Genomic DNA, 23,551 nt, shown 5'->3' with positions numbered 1-23,551 from the left:
TCGGAGAATGCACAGTGCCAGGCTCCACAGGGATGCTGCCAGGGCATGGGCTCTGTGGGGTTTGAAGCAGCACAGCAAAGCCCCCCATGCCTTGGCTACCCCTCTCAAGCCACCCCAGCTCCCTCCAGTCCTGTTCCTTCCTCCCCCACAGCCACATAAGGTTAAAAACAAAACCTGGAACACTTTTTCCGAGCTTTTACTCCACTGAGGCCTGTGGTAAGAGAGAGCCCATCCTCTGCCAGCACAGACTGATGTGGGCTCCCAGGCCACAGTGGCACTGGCACTGTCCTGAAGCCCAGCACTCCTAAAGGGGTCAGAGCACAGGGCAGCACCTGAAGGAGTACCCTGGGGAGTGATGCCAGTGCCTGCTTGAGCTGCTCCTGCTTCTGCCACTGGCTCCCACAGCCACTATCCTGCTGCCAGGAGCTGCCCAGGCTGGGGTGGAGGAGGCAGAATGGGCACTGAAGCCCTTAGTGATGCCACCTGCTCCAGGAAAAGGCTCCATCCCTGGCAGAGGGGCTCTGGGCAGGCTGGCAGCCCTGATGCCAGGCACGAGCATGCCCAGCCCTCCCAGCTGTCTCCTGCTCTCTGACCCTCTCTCTGGCTCCTTCCCAGCTGCTATGCATCAGCCTAGCTTCAGCTAGGGCAGCAGCCCCCTCCTCAAAGCCAACTACAAAGGGACAGTGCCGCAGCCCCCCACCCTTCCCCCACCAATTTCTGTGCCAAAGCAGCCGCCCCCCTGTGCCCGCAAGAGCTGTGAGCAAACGGCAATGCAGGGATGCGATCAGATCACAGCAGCAAAGAGGACAAGGACGCTGGAAACGGGGGCGATCCCCCCCATAGCTGTTAGTGGGTGTTTATTGGGCAGGTGTTGAACAGTCTGGCAGCGTCCCTCGGCCCAGCTGCGGGTGCTCCTCCGGCACGGCCACCCCGCTGGGCACGGCTGCGGGCACAGTCTGTAGCAAGCTCGGGCGCAGGAGATGGGGTGGTTACTGGTGCGACTTGGGGTTGGAGGGGTGTAAGGAGGAGTCGTCAAACAGCGGGTTTCTCACTTCCATTTCTCCGGTCTGCCGTGGCGGCGGGAGAGGGATAGGGGAAAGAAAAGGTGAGAGGTCAGGACGCAGTTGGGATTCAGCTGCCCCATCCCAAGGGGTTTGAGTCTGAACCCCAGCCCGGCAGGGAGGAGGGAGGGGAGGGGGGCGACCGAGTGGGCTGCAATGGATGACAAACACCAGGACTCCCATCACCCTGGAAAGGTGCTGCCTCCCTGGCAGGAGGGAATGAGTTGGGGTGATATGTAAAACCCAAGGTCTTGGGTGGGATGGGACCCCACAGCTGGGCTGGGGACCCCAGGACAGCAGTCCCAGCCTGGCTGGCAGGAACAGAGTTTCTTCTCAGACTGGGGACCCCAGGACGGGCCCTTCAGCACGGCTGGCAGGAATGGGGTGCCCTGCCCAGACTGCCTGCCTGCGATCAAGTGCCCTTTAATGGGCCTGTAAAGACCCACTGATGACCCTCGATCTGGGCCCTGATGGCCGCGCTCCGCAGCTATTACCATGTAAAAGGCTCCTCTAAGTCCCTTTGTGCTCTTTGTACCCAGGGCTGTTATGAGCTGCCCTTCCCCGAAGTCCCCTGCTAGCCAAGACACAAGGACGAGCCCCCCCAGCCCCGGTGCCCGGGAGCGGGTCGCCACAGGGATGGTGGGTCAGGTGTGCCAAAGGGCTGCTCCAGTTATCTGCTCCCAAGGAAAGCCTTGTGCCAGGACATGCACTCCTGCCCACTGGAGAGCTTCAGTGGGAGCTGGCCAGGGACATGGAGGGAGCAGAGGGGCAGAGGTTGGACCACCTCAAAGTTTGATGAAGAACATGTGGAAAAGGCTCCTCAGGCAGAAGTGCACGTTCCAGGCACATGTTAGACACCCCCACATGCACAGGGACCCCTGGCTTTCCTGCACCCACATACCGGAGCCAGCCCGGGGCACTCATACACGGTGAAGTCCCCATCCTCATTCTCCTCATCAGATGATGCTGAGTCTGGCAGCTTGGGCTCCTCTTTATGCCTGAGGGGAAGAAGATGTAGAGAGGAGGTGAAGCCCAGTGGGATGATTAGAACCATCCCAGTTAATGGCAGGATACTCTGTCTGCTACCAGGCTGCTTACTTCTCCAGGCAGAGCATCTGCTGCTTTTGGTGCTGGTAGTGGTACATTTGGGCACTCTGAGCCAGCGTCTTGTCCCCAGGCTGTGGAGAGAGCAGGAACAGCTGTGAAGATTGGGCTTTGGAGGGCCCCAACCTGGCTGGTGGAGGGTCTCCACCATGTGGGAATCCCTCCAGCAGAGCACTGAGGCCCGAGTGCCAAACACCCCCGAGGGAGGGATATGGGTGCCTTACCGAGATCTTGTCGTAGGGCAGGGGGCTGGCTACTCGCTGGGCTGAGTAGTCTGCTTTCTGTGCCAGCCTGACCTCCTTCTGCAGCCTGCCAGGGAGGGGCATTGGAATCAGGGTATCACTAAGGTTGGAAAAGTTTTCTAAGATCAAGCCCAGCCATTAACCCAGCACTGCTAAAGCCCACAATTAAACCACGTCCCCAGGTGCCACATCCACATGTTTTTTGAACACTTTCAGGGATGGTGACTCCACCACCTCCCTGGGCAACCCTTTCTAATGCCTTATGCCTGACCTTTACATGAATCTTCCCTAATATCCAACCTAAATCTCCCCTGAGACAGCTTGAGGCCATTTCCTTTCATCCTGTCCCTTGTTCCCTGGGAGCAGAGCCTGACCCTCCCCTGGCTGCCCCCTCCTGACAGGAAGTTGTGCAGAGAACGACTGTCCCCCTGAGCCTCCCTTTCTCCAGGCTGAGCCCTCACAGCTCACTCAGCTACTCCTCAGCTGGAGACTTGTGCTCCAGACCCTTCGCCAGCTCCATTCCCTTCTCTGGACATGCTCCTGCCCCTCAATGTCTTTCCTGCCATGAGGGGCCCAAAACTGAACCAAGGATTTGAGGTGCCTCACCAGTGCCCACTGTGGGCACAATGACTTTTCTAGTTCATCCTAGAAGATGTGAGGAGCCATAGGAGCAGATGACTCCATTCAGGAGCCAGTAACCCTTGGAGGGTCAGCCCTGTTCCCTGTGATGGTGACAATGACAGGCATAGCCACCTCCCTCTCACGGGGCCTGGGCACAAGGCACCAACGTGCTGGCAGTGCCAGCACCCAAAGCCACAGTGATGCCCACACCAGGTGCCATCTGCTCCCAGGAGCCTGCATCTGGCACGGAGGTGTCACACTACTGTCCCCCTGCCCCAGCCAGCTGATGCCGTATCTTGGTGGGACTATTGCCTCTCTTCCAACCCCTCATGCCTGGGAAGCATGGGAATACACTGCCCTGGGCATAGGGTCACTGAGGGACTGTCAGCAGCCCCAGCTCACCTGCACCAGCAGATGGCTGCCACGATCAGCGCTGAGATCCCGGCCACTGTGCACACCACAATCAGCCCTGCACAGGTGGAGAGGACAGCAAGGGACAGCAAGTGAGCTGGCAGCATGGTGACACCAGCCCATGCTTCCCTAGTGAGGGTGTGAAATCCCTTCCTCTGAGTCCCACGGTCTCACCAAGCACCATGTTGTCATTTTCAGGGATGGGAGACGCCTCCACCGGGTACTTCTGGACCGTGGCAGTGGTGGGGAGCGTGGTGGCTACCATGGTGTCAGCAGGACCCTGCTGCAGATGCTCCTCTCTCAGCCCACTGGCCACACGCCGTCTGCCGCCGTTGGGCACCAGGGTGGCTGCGGGAGAAGACAGAGCAGTGGTGCCCAGGCACCTCCAGAGGGCAAACTTGCCTGTGGTGCAGGGTGTGGCTGCCAGGTATCTGGCACTGCTGGGAATGGGGATGAGCACTTACTCCTGGGTCTGCCATCCCGTAGCAGGTGGTGGCGAGAAGCCTCCTGCCTGGCCAGCACATCCGCGAGAAAATCAATTTCTGCCTCCAAGCTGGGAACAGAGGTCCGTCCTATGGGAGAATGGGTGTGAGACAGGCACTGTGGGGTGCAGGTGTGCGCCCACCCCCAGGGTCAGACCAGTATCACCAGGAAGGGGCTCCTGTCCCAGCTCCAGCAAACATGGGTGGTGTTCAGTCTGAGGCCCCTCAGATGCAGCTCTCCGAAAGCTAGGACCCATAGGTGTCCTTGCTGCTTTTGTGGGATTTTCACCCCACAAATGCTGGAGGATCAGGAGCAGCAGCATCTGCCCTCGTGCCAGAGGCAGCAGGTCCCACAGGCTCTGTGAGAGAGGGCAGGGTGCCAGCACCGAGCGTGCAGGACCTGCCCTGTGTCCCTGCCCCTGGAGTCACACAGCAGCTCTGAGTGAGGAGGGATGGGAGCTGGACCAAGACAGATACTCCCCAGCTGCCCTGATTCCTCAGGGGTGAGGGCTAGCTTCAGCACAGTGAGTTACAGTCAGAGGACACCTGGTGTCACCCCAAACACTGGTTTTCACCCCAAATTCACCCAAGTCCTGTATAGCTCAGGGTGGCTGGAGCCACCCCAGAGCAGGGCTCAGCTTGGCTGTTCAGGAGAGCATGGGAGCCCTTGCTCCGGTAGAGGGGTTGGTTCCTGCCCAGTGCCTGGTGGGATGCAGCTCCTTTGGGAGCCCCATGCAGCGAGGGATGTACCCCCAGGGGCCGAACCCAGCAGCATCTCACAGGTGGCTGCCCAAGCCCAAGCCTCAGCACGGTGCCCACCAGGGACATCTGCCCCTCAGGGGGCTCTTGCAGCATCAGGCACAGGCAGGACTCCCACTCTGGCCTGAGGTGACAGCATTGCAGCAAGAGTGGAGTCTCTTCTCAGGCTCTTCAAGCAGAGTCCAGCTCTGACACTCACCACTGCTTTTAACAGGATTAAACTCAACTTCAAAGGCAGTAGACATCCCTGTCCCCATCTCAATCCCCACCCTGTTCCTGCTTCCTTTGCCCATTCAGACTGTTGCCTCAGAGAAGCCCTGGGGCCTAAATCCAGACACACTAAGGCAAGGTGGTACTGGCAGCTTGATTCTCAGATAATTCAAGGTTATAACAATTAACATCTCCTCTGGAATCTGTCCTCACATCCAGTGTTTGGAAATAAACCCTGATTCCCTCTGTAGCCATGCACAACCACCACCTTGCTGCCCCATGACTCAGAGCCACATGAGGCAAAAAAATTTAAAAGGGGGACACTTGCTTTAAACAAAAGCACCAAGAGCCACTGTCCCTACATCCTCCATTGCCCTTGTGTCCCCAAACTGCCCCCAGCCTCCCCTTGGCCAGAGCCCTGGGTTTCCCTGGCTCTTTGCACCCTGTTATTTGCATCCCAGAGCAGCACCATGGTGAAGTGGTGCCAGGCTGGGGCTGTGCCTGTGCTGTGCCCAATAGGTGAGTGCCATGGTGACAAGGTGCCAGCATGGGGCCAAGGTCTCTCAACGGGCAAGGGAGTTGGCATGGGACCCAGTGTGACAGCCCTGTGCCTTAGGGGGACATCCTGGTGCCCAGGATGCGGATAGCCCTGTGCCAGGGGACATCCTAATGCCTGGGATGGGGACATTTGGCTCTAGCTCGCCTCTGCACTCTGGGAAAGGTCTGTCTCCATAGGGGACAACTCTGTCCATCCCATGTGTGCCACCACCAGGCTGTGCTGGTGTTGGATGTGATGTGGCTGGAAAGAGGAAAATAAAGTTGAAAAAGCAGGCAGAGCAGCTGCCAGGTCCCTCAGCTTCCCACCCTGTGGGAGTGCGTGAAGTGGCACACAGGAAACTGAGGCAGCAGTTTGGGGTCCTGGCGTTGTTGCAGCACCTGGGTTGTGCCACTTACCTGCACTAACCAGCTTTATCATCAAATTCTCTTCAAGTGCTAAAAGCTGCCCACCTCCCATTCTGTGTGGCAGCTAAACCTCCCCTCACTAGGGGAGGTTTAGCTTCCACAGCTTCTACCACACATTTGAGGGCACTGCGGGCTGGATCCTGCCAGGCACTGTGGGTGTGTGAGATGCTGGCCCTGAGCTACTCCAGGGAATAGGGGGCCGGGGTGAGCCCCAGTTCTTGCCAGACCGCCCCAGGAGCAGGAGCAGAGATGTCCAGGCAGGGCACACAGGACATGCACAGGGGCACTCGGGGGTGCAGGCAGGGCTTTGGCAGGCTGCGGGTGCCCCCTCATGGTAGTTGCCACCAGTGCTGCAGCAGGACGGCATGGCCAGGCAGGCACACAGCCTCCCTCTGCTCTGCCCCTGGCCTCTCCTCAGGGCTTCCATCTCCTCAGGGCTCAACCCTGGGCCACACACCTACCCTGACAGTTTGGGGAAACAGGGACCAAGGAAAGACACATGAGGCTTCTGCCATGGGCTGAAGAAACCTGTAACTGACAGTGTCCACAGGAGGGCACAAAATTCTTATAAATCCACTAATTTCTATAGTCCTGCCCCAGGATGGCTGATGTCCTTTTTGATGCTGGCAGCACAGCAAGCAGGAAAGGAGGAACACCCATGTCTGTGAGCTGAGGCTCCTTTTCCCCCTTTTCCCAAAGTGCTTCCTGCAGCCCAGTGGGGCTCCATGCTGATCAAGCAGAAGCAGGGATGAGACCCATTATCTCAAAGCACATCACTCAAACCCATCACAGCACACACACAGAGCACCATGGAGCGTGTGGGATTTTGAGTAGCTCAGAGCCTTGCGCAAGACAGCAGCAGCCAGGTGCAGACAGCCAGCTGTGGGATGCAGTGTACCCAGTGTACTCAGATTTCATGCTCCCATCTCACCTCTGTGCTGATGCTGTGTCAGGTATGCCAAGAGCCCTACACATAATGGCAGGAACACTCACATGCCCTCCTGAGACTTCAAATGGTGCTTTTCACCTCAAAAAGCTGCTTTTGGGAGAGGATCCCTGGCTCCTGCCAGGAACTGTGGGGATGGCACAGTGGCAGGATCTCAGGATTGGCTTCATCAGCAGTCACAAGTGGCTCAAGGATGTGTAACCCTTTAAAGGGTCTGCCTACATAGCAAAAGGGCTGCATGTGTATTCCCTTTAAAGGCTTAGGCATCCTTGGGCTACAGTGGTCCCCTGTTTGCCTTGCATCTCCCCCAAAATGCAGCTATCACAGCCCCTCTTCATCCTCACAGTCCTCTCCAGTGCTGCTACCAGACAAAGGTACAGGCAAGATGAGAAAGAAAGCCCCCATGGAAAAATAAATGGTGCCTCCTTGCCAAGAGAAGCTGGGCATCCTCAGAATGTTAAAATGGGGGATTTGGGAGGGGATCCCCCTTTTTTATTTAACACAGTCCCCACACTTTTGCTGCCACAAGCTAGTGGCATTGCTTGGACAACAGGATGGGACTGGGAGAGACCTCGGTGTCACCATCCTCCCATGGTGGGTCCTTAGAGGATGGTACCATGGTCCTGCATCTCTCTGCGTAAGGATGCAACTGTGGCCACATCCTTCAGAAAGGAGCTGGGTTGCTATGGAGACACCAGCGCATGTGCAGCCCTTGCGAGAGGGGAATTTGCTCTCAAGACTTCACATTAAAAAATGAACTATAAACTGCTAAAGCTATTCAGTGCCAGTGGGTGAAGAGCCCGTGGCAGGGGCGCTGACTGCTGTCAAACACCAAGTCTAGACCCTATTCCTGTGCCATCCCCTCTTATCCTCCCAGCCATCCCTCCCATGTCAGCCTAAGGGTCTTGCTTTGGGGGTCTCCCCTCTGATTTACAGGGTAATTCTCCTGCCAGGAGGAATGGCACTGAAGGCATGCTGGGTTCTGATATCCTCCATGTGTCCACCTAGGCTGAGCCATGGGCGAAGGATATCTCCAACTGCACCCCAATAGGACCCTGAACATGCTCAACCACACAAAGCAAACCCTTAAAACCCAGAGGACCTTTCCATGTCTGCATGGAGCTCAGATGCGGGGGGAGCTGCTTCCCTGGTTCAATGACCAGTGCTTGTGCATCCTGCCTGGCATAGGACAAGCCACTCTACATGTTTTTAGAAGCTCCCCAGGAGTTGGGAACCCCTTAGCAGAAGGCTTTTGGGGGCAGTGGGAGTGAAGAGCAGGTGGAGAAGGGTGGGCTGGGAGAGATACCAATACATTCTGCACCAGGAGGTGACTCAGAGGTGCTCCAGAGGACCTTGCGTCCAGGCAATTCCCAGCAGAACCTACCAGGAACAGCCTGAGGGCATGGCCAGTCCTGGCCTCTTCCCCAGCCACAGAGGCCACCCCACTTTATAGCAGTAAATAATTGCGTGGAGCCATAATTATGGTCTTAACTCACCTGCAAGATGAGCCCATGATAAGGGGGCACAGAAGTAGCTCTGCCACGGCTTTCCAAGCTGCATGAAGAGTTGACTGTCATGCTAAAAAATGCCTATGCCTGGCCCCCAGCACTGTCTTTGCAGCTGAACCAGGGGCACAGATGCCAAAGCCGCATTGGGAGCACCCTTCAAATATTGCAGTAGCAGTGGGATGGGTGACCATGCTGACCTGGGCTACCACAGCCCCTTAGATCCCTCGGGGATGGAGCCAGGAATAACACCCAGTGCGACCCTCAGTGCCCTCGTGTGCAGCCAGGGAGTGGTCCTGCCAGTCACAGCTGACTGCAGCCCTCCCATGATGGATGCTGGGCATCACCCAAGGCATAAACAGCAGTCCTGAACCACAGGCCAACGTCTCAAACCAAAGGGAATCAGACACTGAAATCCCAGACACTGGCACCAGCTCAGCCCTGAGCTGGGGGATGGGTGAGGCCATGGGCAGAGTAAGTCACTGCTCTGTGCGCTGAAGGCGGCTCCCCTGCTCCTGCAAAGCCTGAACCCTGGCATAGCCAGGCAGACCCTGGAGATCCCCAGAAGCTGCCTGTCCTACTCCTGTCCATGGAGTTCCTAGGCTTCCCACGGTGCTGATAGGGCCAATCATCAGAGCAGCATGCACATAGAGCAGGATGGGGTTGCCAGCCCAAAACCACCCCACCAGGTGAGGCGAGTGGGGTGAGAGGGAGAAGAGCAGCTGTCCCCAAAGAGATACAGCTGCCACGGAAAGAAGGAAGAGGATGGGGTACTGCTGGGGTGGGGGGCTGTCCTGAGGCACAGAACCTCCCAGAGCTGCAGAGTAGGTGTGCAGGCAGAGGGGTGGAGGGTAGGTGCACCTACCACTGGGTGAGAGCTGCTTCTGGACACAGTGCCCACGGTCGTCCTCCTGGAAGGGGGGCAGGCAGGGCCCACAGGCACCTGACCCCGGCGGGCAGAACTCCCGGCGCTGCAGGGCACAGTCCAGGCTCCGGGGACACAACGCTGCTGTGGGGGCAGGAAAAAACAGCTCAGGAGGAGAAGAGGGGTCAAACACACCCCCAGGTCTGGTCATGGCTTTTTGGAGTGGGACCCAGCTGCCCTGGGCTGCCCATGGGTGCTCCTGCTGCAGCTCTCAGCTATCAATGGGCTTCACCACAGCTGCCCCAAGGCCCCACTTAGCCTCCACAAAGCCATTACCAGCTGGAATTAACCACGAGCTTAATTACAGTAGAGTTGGATTAAATGATCTTCATGGGTCCCTGGGTCCCTTCTAACTTGAAGTAGTCTGTGACTCCATGACACGCACAAGGCAGTTGCAGTGATGAGCATGCAGTGCCCATACCCCTCAAGAGTCCCCAGACCCAGGGTGCCACCATACTGTGGGACACAATGTGGGAGTGCTGCAGCACCTGCAGGATCTCCTGCCGCTGCCTGCACTGCATGGGGAGATGAAATCCAGCCAGCACAGACCGATGCTGGTGTGGTGACTGTCAAATCAGAAGTCCCAAACTCCCCCAAAGCCTCAGCGGGGTGTGACAGTGCTGGTACCAGCACTTAGGCTTCCATCCCTTCGACATTCCCTGCAGGAAAGCAGTGGGAGCCAGCCCTCCCTGGCACTGAACTGCACTCCAAACCTCGCTTGCAGTTTCATGTTGCATCTCATGCCCATATTAGCCTCAGGGAGTCTTCACTCCCTGGGTACAGGCATGAGTCCCCCAGGCTCCAGCCTCACCAACCCACTGTGTCATGGCAGTGCCATCATGGCTGGGTCTTCACCCCAGGAGGTGGACCTCCCTGGGGGACACAAGGTCCCTGTGTCCTACACAAAGCTGGTCCTAGGCCAGGTGATGGTGGCAAACCATGTGCAGAGCTGGAGACAGGAACTGTGACACGAAGGGCCAGCACTCAGGTACCACCTGTGGCAGGGAGCTGTTGGGGGGACACTGGGGTCCTGGCTTTGATGGTGACACTGCTGGTCCTGCGGCAGCTTGAGTGTCTTTCCCTCACAGGCTGGTGGCAGTGTGGAACCAGGTGCCCCTCAGTGCACCCAGCACTCAGGCCGGGCACAACTGTGTGGGAGGAAGAGCTGGATGGGGTCACAGCTGGATGGGGTTGCACACACTGGCTGGGGGTGCGGCACACAGCTGCCCTATTCTGCTCCTCACCTTGCTGCTGCCCACAGTGTTCCCACAGGCAGCAGAGGGCAGGGAGCAGGACTGTGGGGCTGCACTGGAGCAGGGCCAGGCTGACAATGAATCACAGCAGGAGCAGGCTCCCAGCACCGGCCCACGCACCCCAAGCAGCCCCTGCCAGCCCTCGCCACCCACACCGGCACCAGCAATGCACCGGCCACCTGCGCGTCCTGCGCCCATGCCTGGGGACGGCAACACCGGGGACAGCCCCAGCGCACTCCACAGCGAGGGGTGCCACAGCTGTGGGGGCTGTCCTGAGTACCCCCGGCCCTGCAGAACACCAGGGGCGAGGGGCCCAGCACCCTGTACACAGTTGAGAGTCCTAAACAGGACAGAACTGGCAGAACACAAATCATGACAGTTCTGCTCCCCCAGCAAGGGCGCAGGAAAGATATCACCCCAAAGCCACACAAGCGGGATATGCAACCCCCTGCCTTTGCATGGCCATATTTCACCATCAAACTGCTCCCTGGAGAGTGCAGCTGCTACTAAGAACCCCCAGCCTGTGCCCAGGCAACTCCCCACTGCACTCCATGAGGAAGTCATCACCTTCCCCACTTCGGCTGGCACTGGCAAGGGTGCACCAACTGTGATTTTAATGCTGGCTAACCCCCATACCAGGCACAGCTGCCTGGAGGGAGTGCGCTCAGGGTGGGGGAAAGTGCCTGCTGTGCCCATGGGAGCCGGGTTTTTTGCGGAACTGTTTGCTCCCTGGGGATGGTGTGGGGCTTGGCCATGTGGCTGAGGTGCAATTAGTGCTTAATGGGCAAATAATGAGATGTCTAAGCACAGAAATTGGACTTGGCTCCTGGCTTCACCTCCCCAGTGTTACTCTCAAGGCCGCTCTGTTTAAAAACAGGGCAGGAGGAGGATGCGGCACTGTGCAGCCTCAGGATGGGGACATGTCGCAGCCCCGTGGGGCAGTGGGGAATACACCTCTAGGGGCCCCTGTCTGTGCCACAGGCCTATGGAAACACTTCCTCCCAAAACAGGTGCTGCCAAAAGCTGATCACTGGTGGAGGAAGTCACCCCGTTGTGGGTCACCCAGCAGAGCCACCTTGTGAGGAGTGATGGGGGCAGAGCCCTGAGCCAGAGCAACTGGGTACATAATGCCCAGGCTGGATCCCAGTGAAGGCTGTTATCTCTGTTTGAGGAACGAGCTGTGCTTGCCCAGCTGTCACTGGCTGCAATTCAGAACTCCCCATGTGTCACCAGCCAGTGACTGGTGAGCTGGCATCGCTGCGTGGGCACCCTGTGGATTGAGGGGGCCCACAGGGGCTTTGCCACTCCCTGAGTCCACCTCAAAGCCCAGCAGTGAGAGTCCTTTGCTGGTGGGAGTGGGCACCAGCTAGGTGATGGGGACCGGGCACTCTGTGTGCCACCACCCAGGTGCCACATGGCCACCTCCAGCCCTGACCGCTGCCACCCTGTGGGGCTGTCAAACTGCACTGCCCCAATGCTGCCCCACCCTTGCACACTCACAGATTCCTGGGGGCTGGTGTCACCTGTCCAGTGCTTGAGCAGGCAGGCGGTGGGTTCCCCAACACTTTGGCCATGGGTCCCCCCTCCTGAACACTCACCCCGAGGCAGGGTACTGGGGCTGGCACAGCATGTTGGTCCCAATTCCACCCAGCTGTGGCCATGTCACCACCATGCCACCCACCTGTTACCAGTGCCAGCATGCCCGCTGCAGCTCTCAGTCTTGCCTCTGCACCTGCAGGGCTGCTGTTGAATCTGGGGAGTTTGGGATCCCCCCACCCCAACCATGGTCCCTGCTTGGCACCAGTGCAGCCCAGCATGGCCTGGCCACAAGTGGGATGGGCAGAGGGACCCAAACTGGGGTCCAGGTGGGGTCCTGCAAGGACCCTAACCCTGCATGGCCCTGCCAGCAGGACAGTACAGACCAAGAGGAGCAAGCCATGAATGATATGGAATGTGCAGCCAGCACCAGACACGGCACAGACGGCACAGCCAGGATGCTGCTGTCCAGATGTGCCAGGGGTGTTCGGAGGAGGGGGATGCTCCAATTGCTGTCATTGGCCTGCCATGGTGCTCAACTCCTGTGCAGGTGGGCAGGGAGCCCAGAACAGCACAACTGGGATGACCCCTTAAACCAAGCTCAAGCCCGGGCTGAGCTGCCAGTGCTGGAGGAGCCGAATGACTCCCTGCAGGCAGGACCCCAGCCCAAGGCCAGTGGGTGCATGGGACACAGCAGTTGGCACAGACAGACAGCAGGTGGGCATGAGCTGCAGATATGTAAGCAGGAACAAACCTATGCCCAGGAGGAAACATGGTCATGCGAGCAGCAAGGCCTCTGGATGTGTTATCCGTGGGAGAAAGCTGAGCACACAGCTCCATCCCCAAGGACTCAGCCTGAGGAGAGCTGTGCTGGGCACCCAGGGTGGCACTCAGGACCAGCAGAGTGCTTGTGACAGGGGGTGCCCAGGCAGGGCATAGAGCTATTGGCAGTCACAGACTGGATGGAGCAGCTCTTCCATACTCATGCCAAAACATACAGGTGAAAAAGAAACAAAAATAAACCCGAGGAGGACATTTGTGTGGCCAGGGAAGCAGGGACTGCCCCCGCTGCGTCACTGCTGCAGATAGAGAGATAAAAGTGAACGTAAGAGGATCATTAACTAGCGCTGAGCACTGGTGTGAATGTTTAAGGTTCTGGCAACGCCAACACCCAGCCTCCCTCCCAGCTGCCAGCCCCAGTGCCAACAGTGGGAGCTGGCAGAGGCCACTGGGCATGGGCTGAGCCCACTGGGCATTGGCTGCATGGCCACATGGGCACAAAGCAGCCTGCCCAGGACCACCGGGTCTGGCCCCTCTATGGCAGCAGGACATGGCCCCGGGTGGGACATGGGCAACGGAGGGGGGATATCGGGGTGTCTGGTGAACAGGGTGCAGGTCTCACTCCCATGTCGGGCCCTTGCATACTGGCAGAGGCTGAGGGAAGACCACAGCAAGGCCATGACAGAGCCCCAGCAGTGGCAGCAGCCCCCGCAGGGCCTGCAATGGCGTGGTCTCTGCCAGCTCCACTCCAAGATCATTCCTTCTCCTCTTCTTCCTCATCCTCCTCCTCCAGCCAGATAATGTGGGAACTGCTGAGGGCCCTGCCTACAGCCTGCCCTCCCAGTACTTCCACTGCCAGTGGCTCCCTCCCAACTCTGTAAAGTGCTCCTGGCTCTGAAGGAGCACTCTGGAGCAGGCCCAGGGCATGCTGGTATGATGCCCCCACCAGACCTCAGCCCTCGAGGGCTCACTTCTCCCTGTCCAGAGTCTCCCTGGGCAGGGGCAGTGCTGCTGTCCAGCAGCAGGCAGGAGCAGGGGTTGCTGAGGCACCCCAGCACCTCACCTCCACTGCCCCATGCCCAGGGATGTGGCTCCTGAAGTGAGTCAGTGGTAGTGACTGCCAGCAGCTGCAGTAACAATGCCAGGCTGGACGCTGTACACACCAGCCATGGGTGACACACACCAAGCAGAGGTGACACACACCAGCCACAAGTGACACGTAGAGTGACTGCAGGATGGACACCTTGCTGGTGGCTGTGGCTTGGTGGGCTTCCTGACCCAGCTGCATCCCCCTGCCCTGCTGTCTCTTGCACTAGGAAGCAGATGGATGGGGACTGGGGGTGAACCCCCGGAGCAATGCTCACTCCTGGACACAGCTGGCACCACTGCTCAGGCAGTCCCTGTGCCACTGCCAGCAGCTGCTCACATCACTGCTGTGCTCCTGTCCCTGAAAATGCAGCAGCCAAGCCCCCTCCCACCAGAGACAGTGGAGCAGGGCTCTCTGCAGCACTGACCCAGCAAACCAGGAGTGGGGGGATGCTGGTCACATCACATCACTGCTGGGAACAGATCATGGGCACAGCCATGGCCACCAGTGTGGCCTCATGTCCTGCAGCAGCACCAGTCTGGCCCCATGTCCACCAGTGAGGGAGCAGCTAGAAGTGCTTCTTTGTGCTTCAGCAGATTTGGTCAGGCAGATGCAACATGCCAGGAACTCCCATCCCTGAGGCCACCAGGGCTCGTGTCCTGGCTCCCAGCTTCGGCTGGTGGGTGATGAGGTCTGGCCCAGCTGGCAGGGATGATCTCCAGCACAGTTTCTGTCATGGCCAAGAAACAGTGCCAGCAAGAAACGTGTGCCACAGGCTGGGGACAGGGAACAGCTGTAGGGAACCCCTGGGAGCAGTCCCTATGCCCGCACAGCAAACGCCTCTTACTGCACCCTGCTCCCACCGAGGGGACAGTCCCACTGATGGGACAGTCCCACCAGACACAGCCCCACCCAGGAACTATGTAAAAAGGCCTCATCCTCACCACTCCCCCCACTCCCATCTCCCACCCCCATCCTCACCCAGCTGCTGCTGCTTTGGGGCCACTAGCCCAGAGCCCTGGGCTACAGGCAGCACAGACAGTGTGGTGGGCACCCATGCTGCAGCTCTGAGGCCATCATGATGGGCTTCCAGAGCCTTGTCCTGCTCCACGTTCAATGCCCAGGGGGGAAGGGAGGTTCAGGAGGAGCTGAGTCAGATTCCTGCAGAGTTGGGAAGATGCCAAGCCCTCGGCATCCCCAAACACATTGCCTCCCAACCATCAGTGTTCCCCCAGAGCCTGTCCCTGCTCTAGAGGAGCACCCCAAAATCCCAAGTTGCTCCTGTGATTCCAGGCTGGGGCAGAAGCAGGCAATCTCCAGTAGGCTGAGGGAATGGAATTTTGTGTCATCACTACTCAAAGCCCTTAAATGGACCAAAAAAATCCCCGTTCCTTGCCCTGGCAGCCTGCCTGCTGTGCAAACGAAACAGCTGGATTGGCAGGGTTGTAGGAACAGGAGATAGCACCAGGATGGTTGGAAACAGCTCCAGCAAACCACAAATCCAGACCCCAGCAGAGACTGGGCAGAGCCAGGAGGTAGTAGAGAACATGGCTCTCCTAGCCTGTGGCCGGTGAGGAAGGCATCAAGCCAGCAAGACCCCCCTGGTATCCCAGCCTCAACAATCCTGGATGCTGACAGCCCCAGCCCTGCAGAGGCTGCCACACCCAGGATGTGCACACTGCATCCCCTCCTGTGCCCCTGCTGTGCCAGGGGATCTCCAGCCACAAATGCCTTCAGATATTCAGGAAGAGAAGAAAGAATAAAAAAAGGCAAAAGGCAAACCAGGTGCCATATGCCATTCCCCCAGGCCTACCCACCCAAATCTGCCGCTGGCTTTGCTTCGTTGCATGCACACCCACCCATGCCGAGGACCCCAGGCTGCCACCAATACCATCTCATCCCAATGCATCTGGCTGCTCTTCTGCAGCCCGAACCACCCAGTTCAAGTCTTGTTTATCAGGTTTTTCTCAAGTAAATACCAATGAATTTTGCACATGCACTGAGCCGGCTGGGTCTGGGGTTGGGTTCTTTAATTCCCTTCTTATTGGGCAGGTTTTGCACCACATCACAAGTGAAGCAGCTGGTAGTCAGGGCTATGGTGCACAGCAAGCACCATCAAGGGGCCTCTCCTCGCACCCCTGAGGTGCTCCAGAACTCTCCAATGAGCAGCACAGCACTGTCTTGATCCTTTGCTGGGCCAGCATCACAGGGGATGGGCAGCCCTGGCACCACAGACCCACCTGAAGCACTGAGCAGTCTGGAAGGAAGGGGGTGGGGTCCAGCTCTCTCCTAAGGGCATTCCTGGGCACTGACCCATCTGCAGGAGAGCACCCCATGAGTACACACTTGCCCGGTGAGCTGCAGCAGAGCCACAGCCCTGGGTTAGATCTCTCTGTGTGATGGCAGGGAGGTGGGAGAGCGCAGCCCATCCCACAGCTCAGCACCCAAGGAGCTGCCAGGCCAGGGACCACCACAGCTCGGTCATCTGAAAGCAGCCACAGGCTCCCACGCACTCTCACTACTGGGCTGGAAATATCCACCTGGAGCAGCAGCACCACTGCACCCGCCAGGGCCAAGATGCTCTTTAGCAAAGCCAAAGTCATCCCACACCACCACCATAGACATCCCGCAGCCGTTGGGAAAGAGGCACCAGCAAAATTTTTGCTGATGACTCCAGCAGCTCAGAGGTGGCATTGTTCAAGGTGAGGATTCTGTCTATCTGTCCAGCTCCCTTTGTCTAAGCTCCCATCAGCCCATTACCCTGAAATAGATGCCTGGGGACACAGCTCCTCACCCATGGGTGCTGGAGCAATAGGAGCCAACCTTTATAGCTGTTGGAATAGCCATTAGAAGAACAGCCTTTGGAACAACAGCCTTTGAAACAAGGGCAGGCAAGGGGACTCCAGGTGGGCACCCTCCATGCTGGTGGACATGCAAGAACAGAGGCAGGCAGAAACGCAGGGGCTGCAGCACCCACCCCGCTGGGGCTGCACCTGCAGGTACACCCGCGCTGATTCAGCCACCACCAGTGATAAAGACCTGCAGGGCCATTGTGTCCCATGGGGCAGAGCCCAGAAACTAAGAGCCCACATCAACACAGAACCTGGGTGTCCATGGGATGCACAGCTGCATCCTAGGGGTGCTGGTGCATGCAGCATCCGAGGGCTCTTGATAAAGGGATGCAGATGGTGCCAAAAGAGCTGGACCCAGACATTTTGGGGTATTTGCTGCATAGGAAAAGTCAGCTCAGGAAAACCCTCTCCTTCCTAGCCAGGAAGCCAGGAATGATGGCTGCAAGACGGGTCATGTTACAGCAGCTCACCAGGCTGCCCTCTCTTCCAATTTAGGGCCCTCTCACTCTCTGACAGGTGTGAGATGATGAAGCCGCCGAGGCAGAGCAGCTCTTCGCCCACAAGAGAGCAGCCATGGGTGCTGTGGGTGCACTGGAGACCTGTACCTTCCACACCTCCTGTCTCCACCTCCACCACAGTCTCCGTTCTATAGGAATGGAAGAGGGGCCAGGAGCCCAGGGAACCCCTGTATCACAATGAGTCAGGGTCCCTGACAGCACTCAGCTGACATGTCACCTCTCATGTCACCCACCTAGTGCGATGGGTTCCCACTCAAACAGCGAATACCTCTCAAAAGCTTTGCCATCCTCTATCTGTGCAGGAAGTGCCCCAGCATGTGCCAGAGTGTGCATGGGTTAACCTGGGCGTGCCCACGTGCTCCAGGGCAGGATAAGGCAGGGACCAGGACCCGCTCTGGCTGCGTTTCCTTCCTCCAATTCAAACCTCACTCCAGGCACTTAACGGCCAGTTTCTTCCTGTTGCAATTCTTGTTAGCTCACAAAGTGGCTAATTACAGGCCTGCAGCTGCCATTTGGAGTGGCAGCAGCGCTGGGTTATGCCCAGGCACAGGAGGGAGATACCTCAGCGCTGGCAGCGGCACTGGGGCCAAGCCCAAGTTTTGGGGCCAGCCAGCCCAGGGGAGCCACTACCCCACTCAGGGACCAGACCCAGAGCTCTTGGTGGGGACCAAGCACCAGGGCACAGTGTTTATGGATTTAATGCAGGGATGGGACTGATGGCACCTTCTGAACTCTGTGCCCAGGGACCCAGCACCTTGCACATGGGGAAAGGCCATCCCATCAGCCCTCTTGTCCCTGGGCACCAAACCACCCATGCTGTCCACAACATGCCCATTGCTCTTGTCTGCAGCAGCCCCCATTAACTTTTTCATTCCTGGAGCCTCCACTACGCTATCACCCCTCCTGTCTCCAGCATCGCCACACCTCTCCTGTCCTCAGCACACTGTCCATCCCATGACCCCTTAAGTTCCCCCTGCCACACTGTCACCCTGTTATCCCACATCACTCCTCTAGTCTCCAGCATCCATCACCAACCTCTGTGTCCCCAGTGCCCTGACCAGACTGTCACCCCGTGATGCCGTGCCCCCCCCGGAAGCACCCGGCAGGGCTAAGCCGATTACATCCCTTAATACCCCCATGGCCCAGAAGAGACATTTCAGGCAAATGTCAATGCACCTTCCCCTGAGCTGGGGGAAGACTTGGGCTCCCTGGGGACTAAGGGATCCCTGGGATGAGGGACCAATCTCCAGAACTGCCAGGAAATCGCAGATCCAAAGGACCTGACCCTGCACAGTGCAAGCAGGCCCCTGGCTCCAGAATCCAGGGCTCCCCACCCTGAGCTCCAGCTCTCCTCCACACACCGGCACCCCCAGGGTATTGCTAGGGTACATATGGATTTGTGAGTCCCCACAAAGGTACAGCAAAAGGGATGAGGGACTTTCACCCCATCTCTTCCATAAACTCTTCCTTGATGCTGATTCTGCAATTGGAATTATCAGACATCTTTCCACCCATTCCCCCTCCTCAGGTCTGCAGACGGAGCCCCGCCCATGTCCCTGGCATGGGTGCCAGCTCCTTGGAGCCCCATGGGATGCCTGTGCCCCACATCCCAGGTCCTCCACACCTCATGCCCACAAGGGCTCCTTTCCCACAGTGGGAACCAGCTGAGCACAAGTAACCCCAGATAACAAGGTAGAGACATTATCTCCAAGAATAAAACCACATGGACAGCACCCCAGTTGCTGCGTGGAGAAACACTTGGTCTGCACCAGTGTGGCAGATGACACCCACCACAAGAGGCTTGAAGGGATGGGGTGGCTGAGTGGGACTACTGCCCACCACTGCCACCACTCCCAGGAGGGACCCAGACAACCTTTCCTGTGCGTCAAGAAAAAACTGGGGCTGCTACCTGCAGATCGACTCATAGGATGTTGTGGGGCTGAGATCACTCCCTTCACTAGGCAGGGCAGCCAGGCCCCTGCAAGCACCACGGGTGCAGCACCAGTCCCTATGTCTTGCTCCCAACAGTGGCTTGGAGCTGCCGCAGCTTCAGGGGTCAGCATGGGGGTCCCTGGGGCTACTGCACCCACTGTGTCCCAACCCTGTTCCCAGTGCAGCGATGGACAAGCAGGCAAGGAGGAAAAGCTAAGAGATGGACAATCCTACCACAGGCTGAGCCTGGGAACTTCCCAGGGGATGGCTCCTGCCTAGCCATACCCAGCTGGGAAGTTTGAGCAGCACCTGCATCACTGCAGAGCAGGGGCAGCCAGTATCAACACCAGCATCTGTGCTCCCACCCATGTCCCTGCAGAGCGGCATGAGGAGGAGCAGCAGTGCAGAGCCAGCAGGTCAAACGTGGCCAAATGGGTCACTTGGACTGGAAATAAAACTCAGATTTTGCTGAGTGTCTTCTCCAGATGTCTGGGATGTGAACTGATGGCTGTGGCAGCAGGATTCAGGATTGTTAAAAAATGGGGTTCTAGCCTGTCATCTCATTTGGAAAACCTTTTTTTTTTTTTTTTAAATAATAACAATGATAATAATAGATGAAATTTGGCAACCTAGTTACTCAAGAAGCGGGGAGAAATATGGCTGTCACTCATGCTCCGGGAAATGAAGCAAGGCAGGGCCTCTGCCCAAAGCCTGGTGTGATGCATAGAGACACATGGGAGAAAAAAGCCCAGCTGAGGAGCAGCAAGCAAACCTAAACCACCTGCAGCACCTCCAAAGCACTGCTGCCCTTCCTCCAGCTCAGATCAGGCTCACAGCAAGATGAGGATGTTACTGAGCCACGTGCAGCTGCATCCCGGGAGATGGCATCTGCTGCATGGGCTCTGGGTTGCAGCACCAGCCAAGGAAAGTGAGGAGGAGGAGGAGAAGGAGATGCCAACCCCCATCTGAAGAAGCTTTGATGGAGCTGCAGAGGCAGGAGGATATGGGTATGGTGGTGTAGTGCCTTGTCCCTGGCTCCCTCATTGCCAGGAGCCAGTTTCACCACAGAACAGGAGTTGCTCCTGGGCTTGCCACCTCCGCCTCACAGCCACCCCCAGAGAGAGCCAAGCTTGGCCCCATCTGCCCAGGAAAGGCAATTATAAAGTGAGAAGAAACAGCCAATGCTTCCTGTGCCCCACTGCACTCAGAGAAAGGTGGTGGGGTTGGGACAGAGACTCTTTACCTGCCCAGCATCCCAGGGATATTTCTTCAGCCATCCCCAGGAGAAACCTACCTGGAGCTCCCCACTGCCACATGCCATACAACCTCAAACTCCTGGCAATGGGATGCTGCTGTTGGAAACAGTGCAAAGACACTGTCCCCAGCTTCTCTCAGGGGAAAGAGGTTGAGCTGAAAATCCAACACCACATGTGCCAAGAGCATGCAATATCCCAGCACTGGAACAGGCTGCTGATGTGCTGCCAGGCTCCTTATGCTCACCTCACCTCCAGCATCCTCCTAGGGCTGGGAAGGGAGGGGAAGGGAAGGGGAAACTGTCACCATCCCCTGACAGCACCTGGGCACAGCCACCCCAGCAGCCCCTCCAGGGATGTGGCCCACCCAGCACTGCCAGGCCAGATGACCCCACACTAACCCCTAAATTCAGGAGGAGCAGAGATTATGCTGGATCACCAGTGGCTCATCCGAGCTGCCCGGATCTCCTTCCTCCCATCTCAGCCTGTGTCAGCAGTACCTCTGGAAGGGCCACCCCAGCCTTGGCTTGTGGGAAGAGGGGGAGTGCAGGAGCATCCCCACCTCTGCCCCCAACCCTCCGATGTAGAAACACACAGACGTTTTGATTCACTGGGAGATTTAAAAATTATTGCAGCTTCCCGCCGTCTCTCAGAGCACGCGGAAGCATGGCGAGGCCACCCGGGTCCCGGTTGACAGCACGCTGCCTGCCCGGCGTCCGCCTGCCCGGCGTCTGCCCTACCGGGAGCCAAAGCAGGGAAACAATATCGGATCCGCAAACAATGCTGGGAGCCAGGAGGCCCTTCCCGGCTCCTGCGCCAGCGAGGCGGAAAGCACCTGCCCGAGACAGGCCGTACCTAGCTAGGGACACGGCACCTCCCCGGGGCGGGCAGCCACAGCCTTCCCCGCAGGCAGCAACGGGGCCTGGGGCTGCCTGGGGTTTTTGGGCCGTTGTTTGTGCCCATAACAGCCCCGCGCACCCCAGCAGTGAGCACAGAGCAAGGGGACACGGAGCATGTCCAGTGCCAGACACCCCAGGAGGAGAAATGTCCTAACCCAGACCCCGAAACTCAAACAATTCAAACCTGAACGCCCCGAAACAACCCTTCAGCAGACAGCAGGGCAGCTTAGGGCGGTGCTGCACGGGAGGGCGCGAAGGCCACCCATTCCTTCTGCCACGGTGGAGATCAGAAATGTCACCGTCACTGGTGTAGCAGGGCGATGCTGCGGCCGCTCCCGGGGCAATGAGGCAGGTGGGCAAACAGGGCTCCCTCCAGCGCAGCCCCCGGCGGCTCCCCAGGATGGCTCGGTCACTGCAGCACCCTTATTTTTTTTCTTTGTTTCGGTGTTTTTTGATGTCGTTTTAATTTTTTCCTACCAATAGAGGTGCTTCATGAGGGCCGCTCTCATGACTGTGTGCTCCTTCCCCACTCCAGAATCCACATCTGTAGGTCCCTCCAGCCCCCTCAAACAGCTGCTGGGGACCAGCCCTGCGGCGCTGCCACCCGCTGCCAGGGCCCTGCCTGCAGCAGCGGGCAGGAGAGCGACGAAGAGGCGCTGCCCGTCCCCGGGGAGCGCTGCGGGGTGTGAGAAACCCCCGTGGGGCTTTGTGGCTAGGGCACCTCCTATCTTGCTCCACCCAAGAACACGAACGCCCACGGATGCTGATCCCTGGTGGGGATGGGGATAATGAGGGAGAAGAGGTGGGGCAACCGCACCAGGGTTCGTCGTGGGAGAGGACACGAGCATCCGCGGGGAAAGGGAGAGGACACGGACACAGGAGTGGGGGGAACGAAGATGTACTCACCGGCACGGGCGAGACGCAGACGGAAGGACCCGAGGGCGGTGAACAGCAGCAGCAGTGCTCCGCGGCGGGCGGCAGCGCCCCGGGCCGCCACCATCGTCCACGTCCACGTCCACGTCCACGGACACGGACACGGACACGGACACTGGCGGGCGCGGGGCCGCGGCGGCTGCGGACGGCGGGGCGGGGCCGGGGGCGGGACCAGGCGGATGGGCGGGGCCATGGAGATGGGCGGGGTCATACTGCGTTTGGGCCACACCCCCTCCGCCAAAGCCCCGCCCCCCTGCGGCCCCGCGGCGGGACCGCTCCGGCATCAGCGACCCGAGGATGCTCCGAGCGCTGCACTCAGAGCCCGTTCCAGTGCCTAGGGTGGCTCCAGAGAGCTGGAGGGGGACTTTGGACAGGGGCCTGGAGTGACAGGATAAGGGGGAATGGCTTCCCACTGCCAGAGGGCAGGGTTACATGGGGTATTGGGAAGAAATTGTTCCCTATGGGAGTGGAAAGGTCCTGGCAGAGGTTGCCTAGAGAAGCTGTGGCTGTCCCATCCCTGGAAACGTTCAAAGCCAGATTGGACAGGGCTCTGAGCATGGCAGGGGTTGGACTATATGACCTTGAAACGTCCCTTCCAACCCAATGCAGTCTGTAATGCTATGTTGGGATCTGGTTATGAATGGCATACACTGGGAGTGTAGAGCTGGGGAATCTCACATGTGGGTCATGTGGTTGCTGGCTGGAGGTGTCTCATCCCTGCCTGCTCTGCAGCTGGGGCACCTGGCTTTGAGTGCTGGGTTTGTCAGACCTCCTCTGCAGCCACTGGCTTTGGATAGAGGCATGCACTGCCAAAGCACCCCCTCCCTTCCCAGTCAGAGCCACATTCCTGGGTCACTCCCTTGCAAAACCTCTTTCCATATCCTGGATTAATCTCACATCTGTAGGGTTTGCTTTTCAACCCCTATGTCCTCTTCAGAGTACAAATGTCCCATCTGGCTGCAGGACAGTGGGTGCTTGGTGGTGATGTGCCTCCACAGCCACAAGCCCCAGAGATGCCACATGGACACCCCAGTCACACCAACAGCTATGTCCAGCAGGAATGTCAGATTGTCTCTGTTTGCTGCAGAGCTCCCAGGCCACCCAAGGTTTTCCCCCATGGAATCAGGGGATGCTGTGCAAAATCCTGGCATCCAATCTCTGGCCCCAGCATAGACCTCTGGGCACAGACCTGAGGCCTTGGCACAAACACAAATGACATGATGCTGTATGGGACCTGCTGTCTGGGATCCCACTGGCCAGCATGTGCTGCCTGATTCTC

General features: G+C 58.4%; 1 protein-coding gene across 4 annotated transcripts; it reads right to left on the bottom strand.

Annotated features, from left to right (window-relative positions):
- Positions 1–811: 811 nt before the first annotated feature.
- Positions 812–22,433, bottom strand: NPDC1 (neural proliferation, differentiation and control 1). 4 transcript variants are annotated; one of them, XM_053962475.1, is made up of 9 exons: positions 22,246–22,433; positions 9,170–9,313; positions 3,904–4,011; positions 3,614–3,787; positions 3,431–3,497; positions 2,390–2,507; positions 2,160–2,239; positions 1,963–2,059; positions 812–1,067 (listed from the first exon to the last, which is right to left on the bottom strand). In XM_053962475.1, exons 1-9 carry the CDS (start codon positions 22,337–22,339, stop codon positions 990–992), a joined length of 960 nt encoding a protein of 319 aa, XP_053818450.1. In that variant the 5' UTR covers positions 22,340–22,433; the 3' UTR covers positions 812–989. The 4 variants fall into 4 exon arrangements, with proteins under 4 accessions (XP_053818450.1, XP_053818451.1, XP_053818448.1 ...); XM_053962476.1 differs by having other exon boundaries at positions 2,390–2,474; XM_053962473.1 differs by having other exon boundaries at positions 2,160–2,474.
- Positions 22,434–23,551: the final 1,118 nt, after the last annotated feature.

The sequence above is a fragment of the Vidua chalybeata genome, chromosome 21 (genome assembly GCF_026979565.1).
Source record: "Vidua chalybeata isolate OUT-0048 chromosome 21, bVidCha1 merged haplotype, whole genome shotgun sequence".
NCBI classification, from domain to species: Eukaryota; Metazoa; Chordata; class Aves; order Passeriformes; family Viduidae; genus Vidua; species Vidua chalybeata.
The sequence above is the reverse complement of the archived record's forward strand: the minus strand, read 5'-3'. Positions and strand labels throughout refer to the sequence as shown.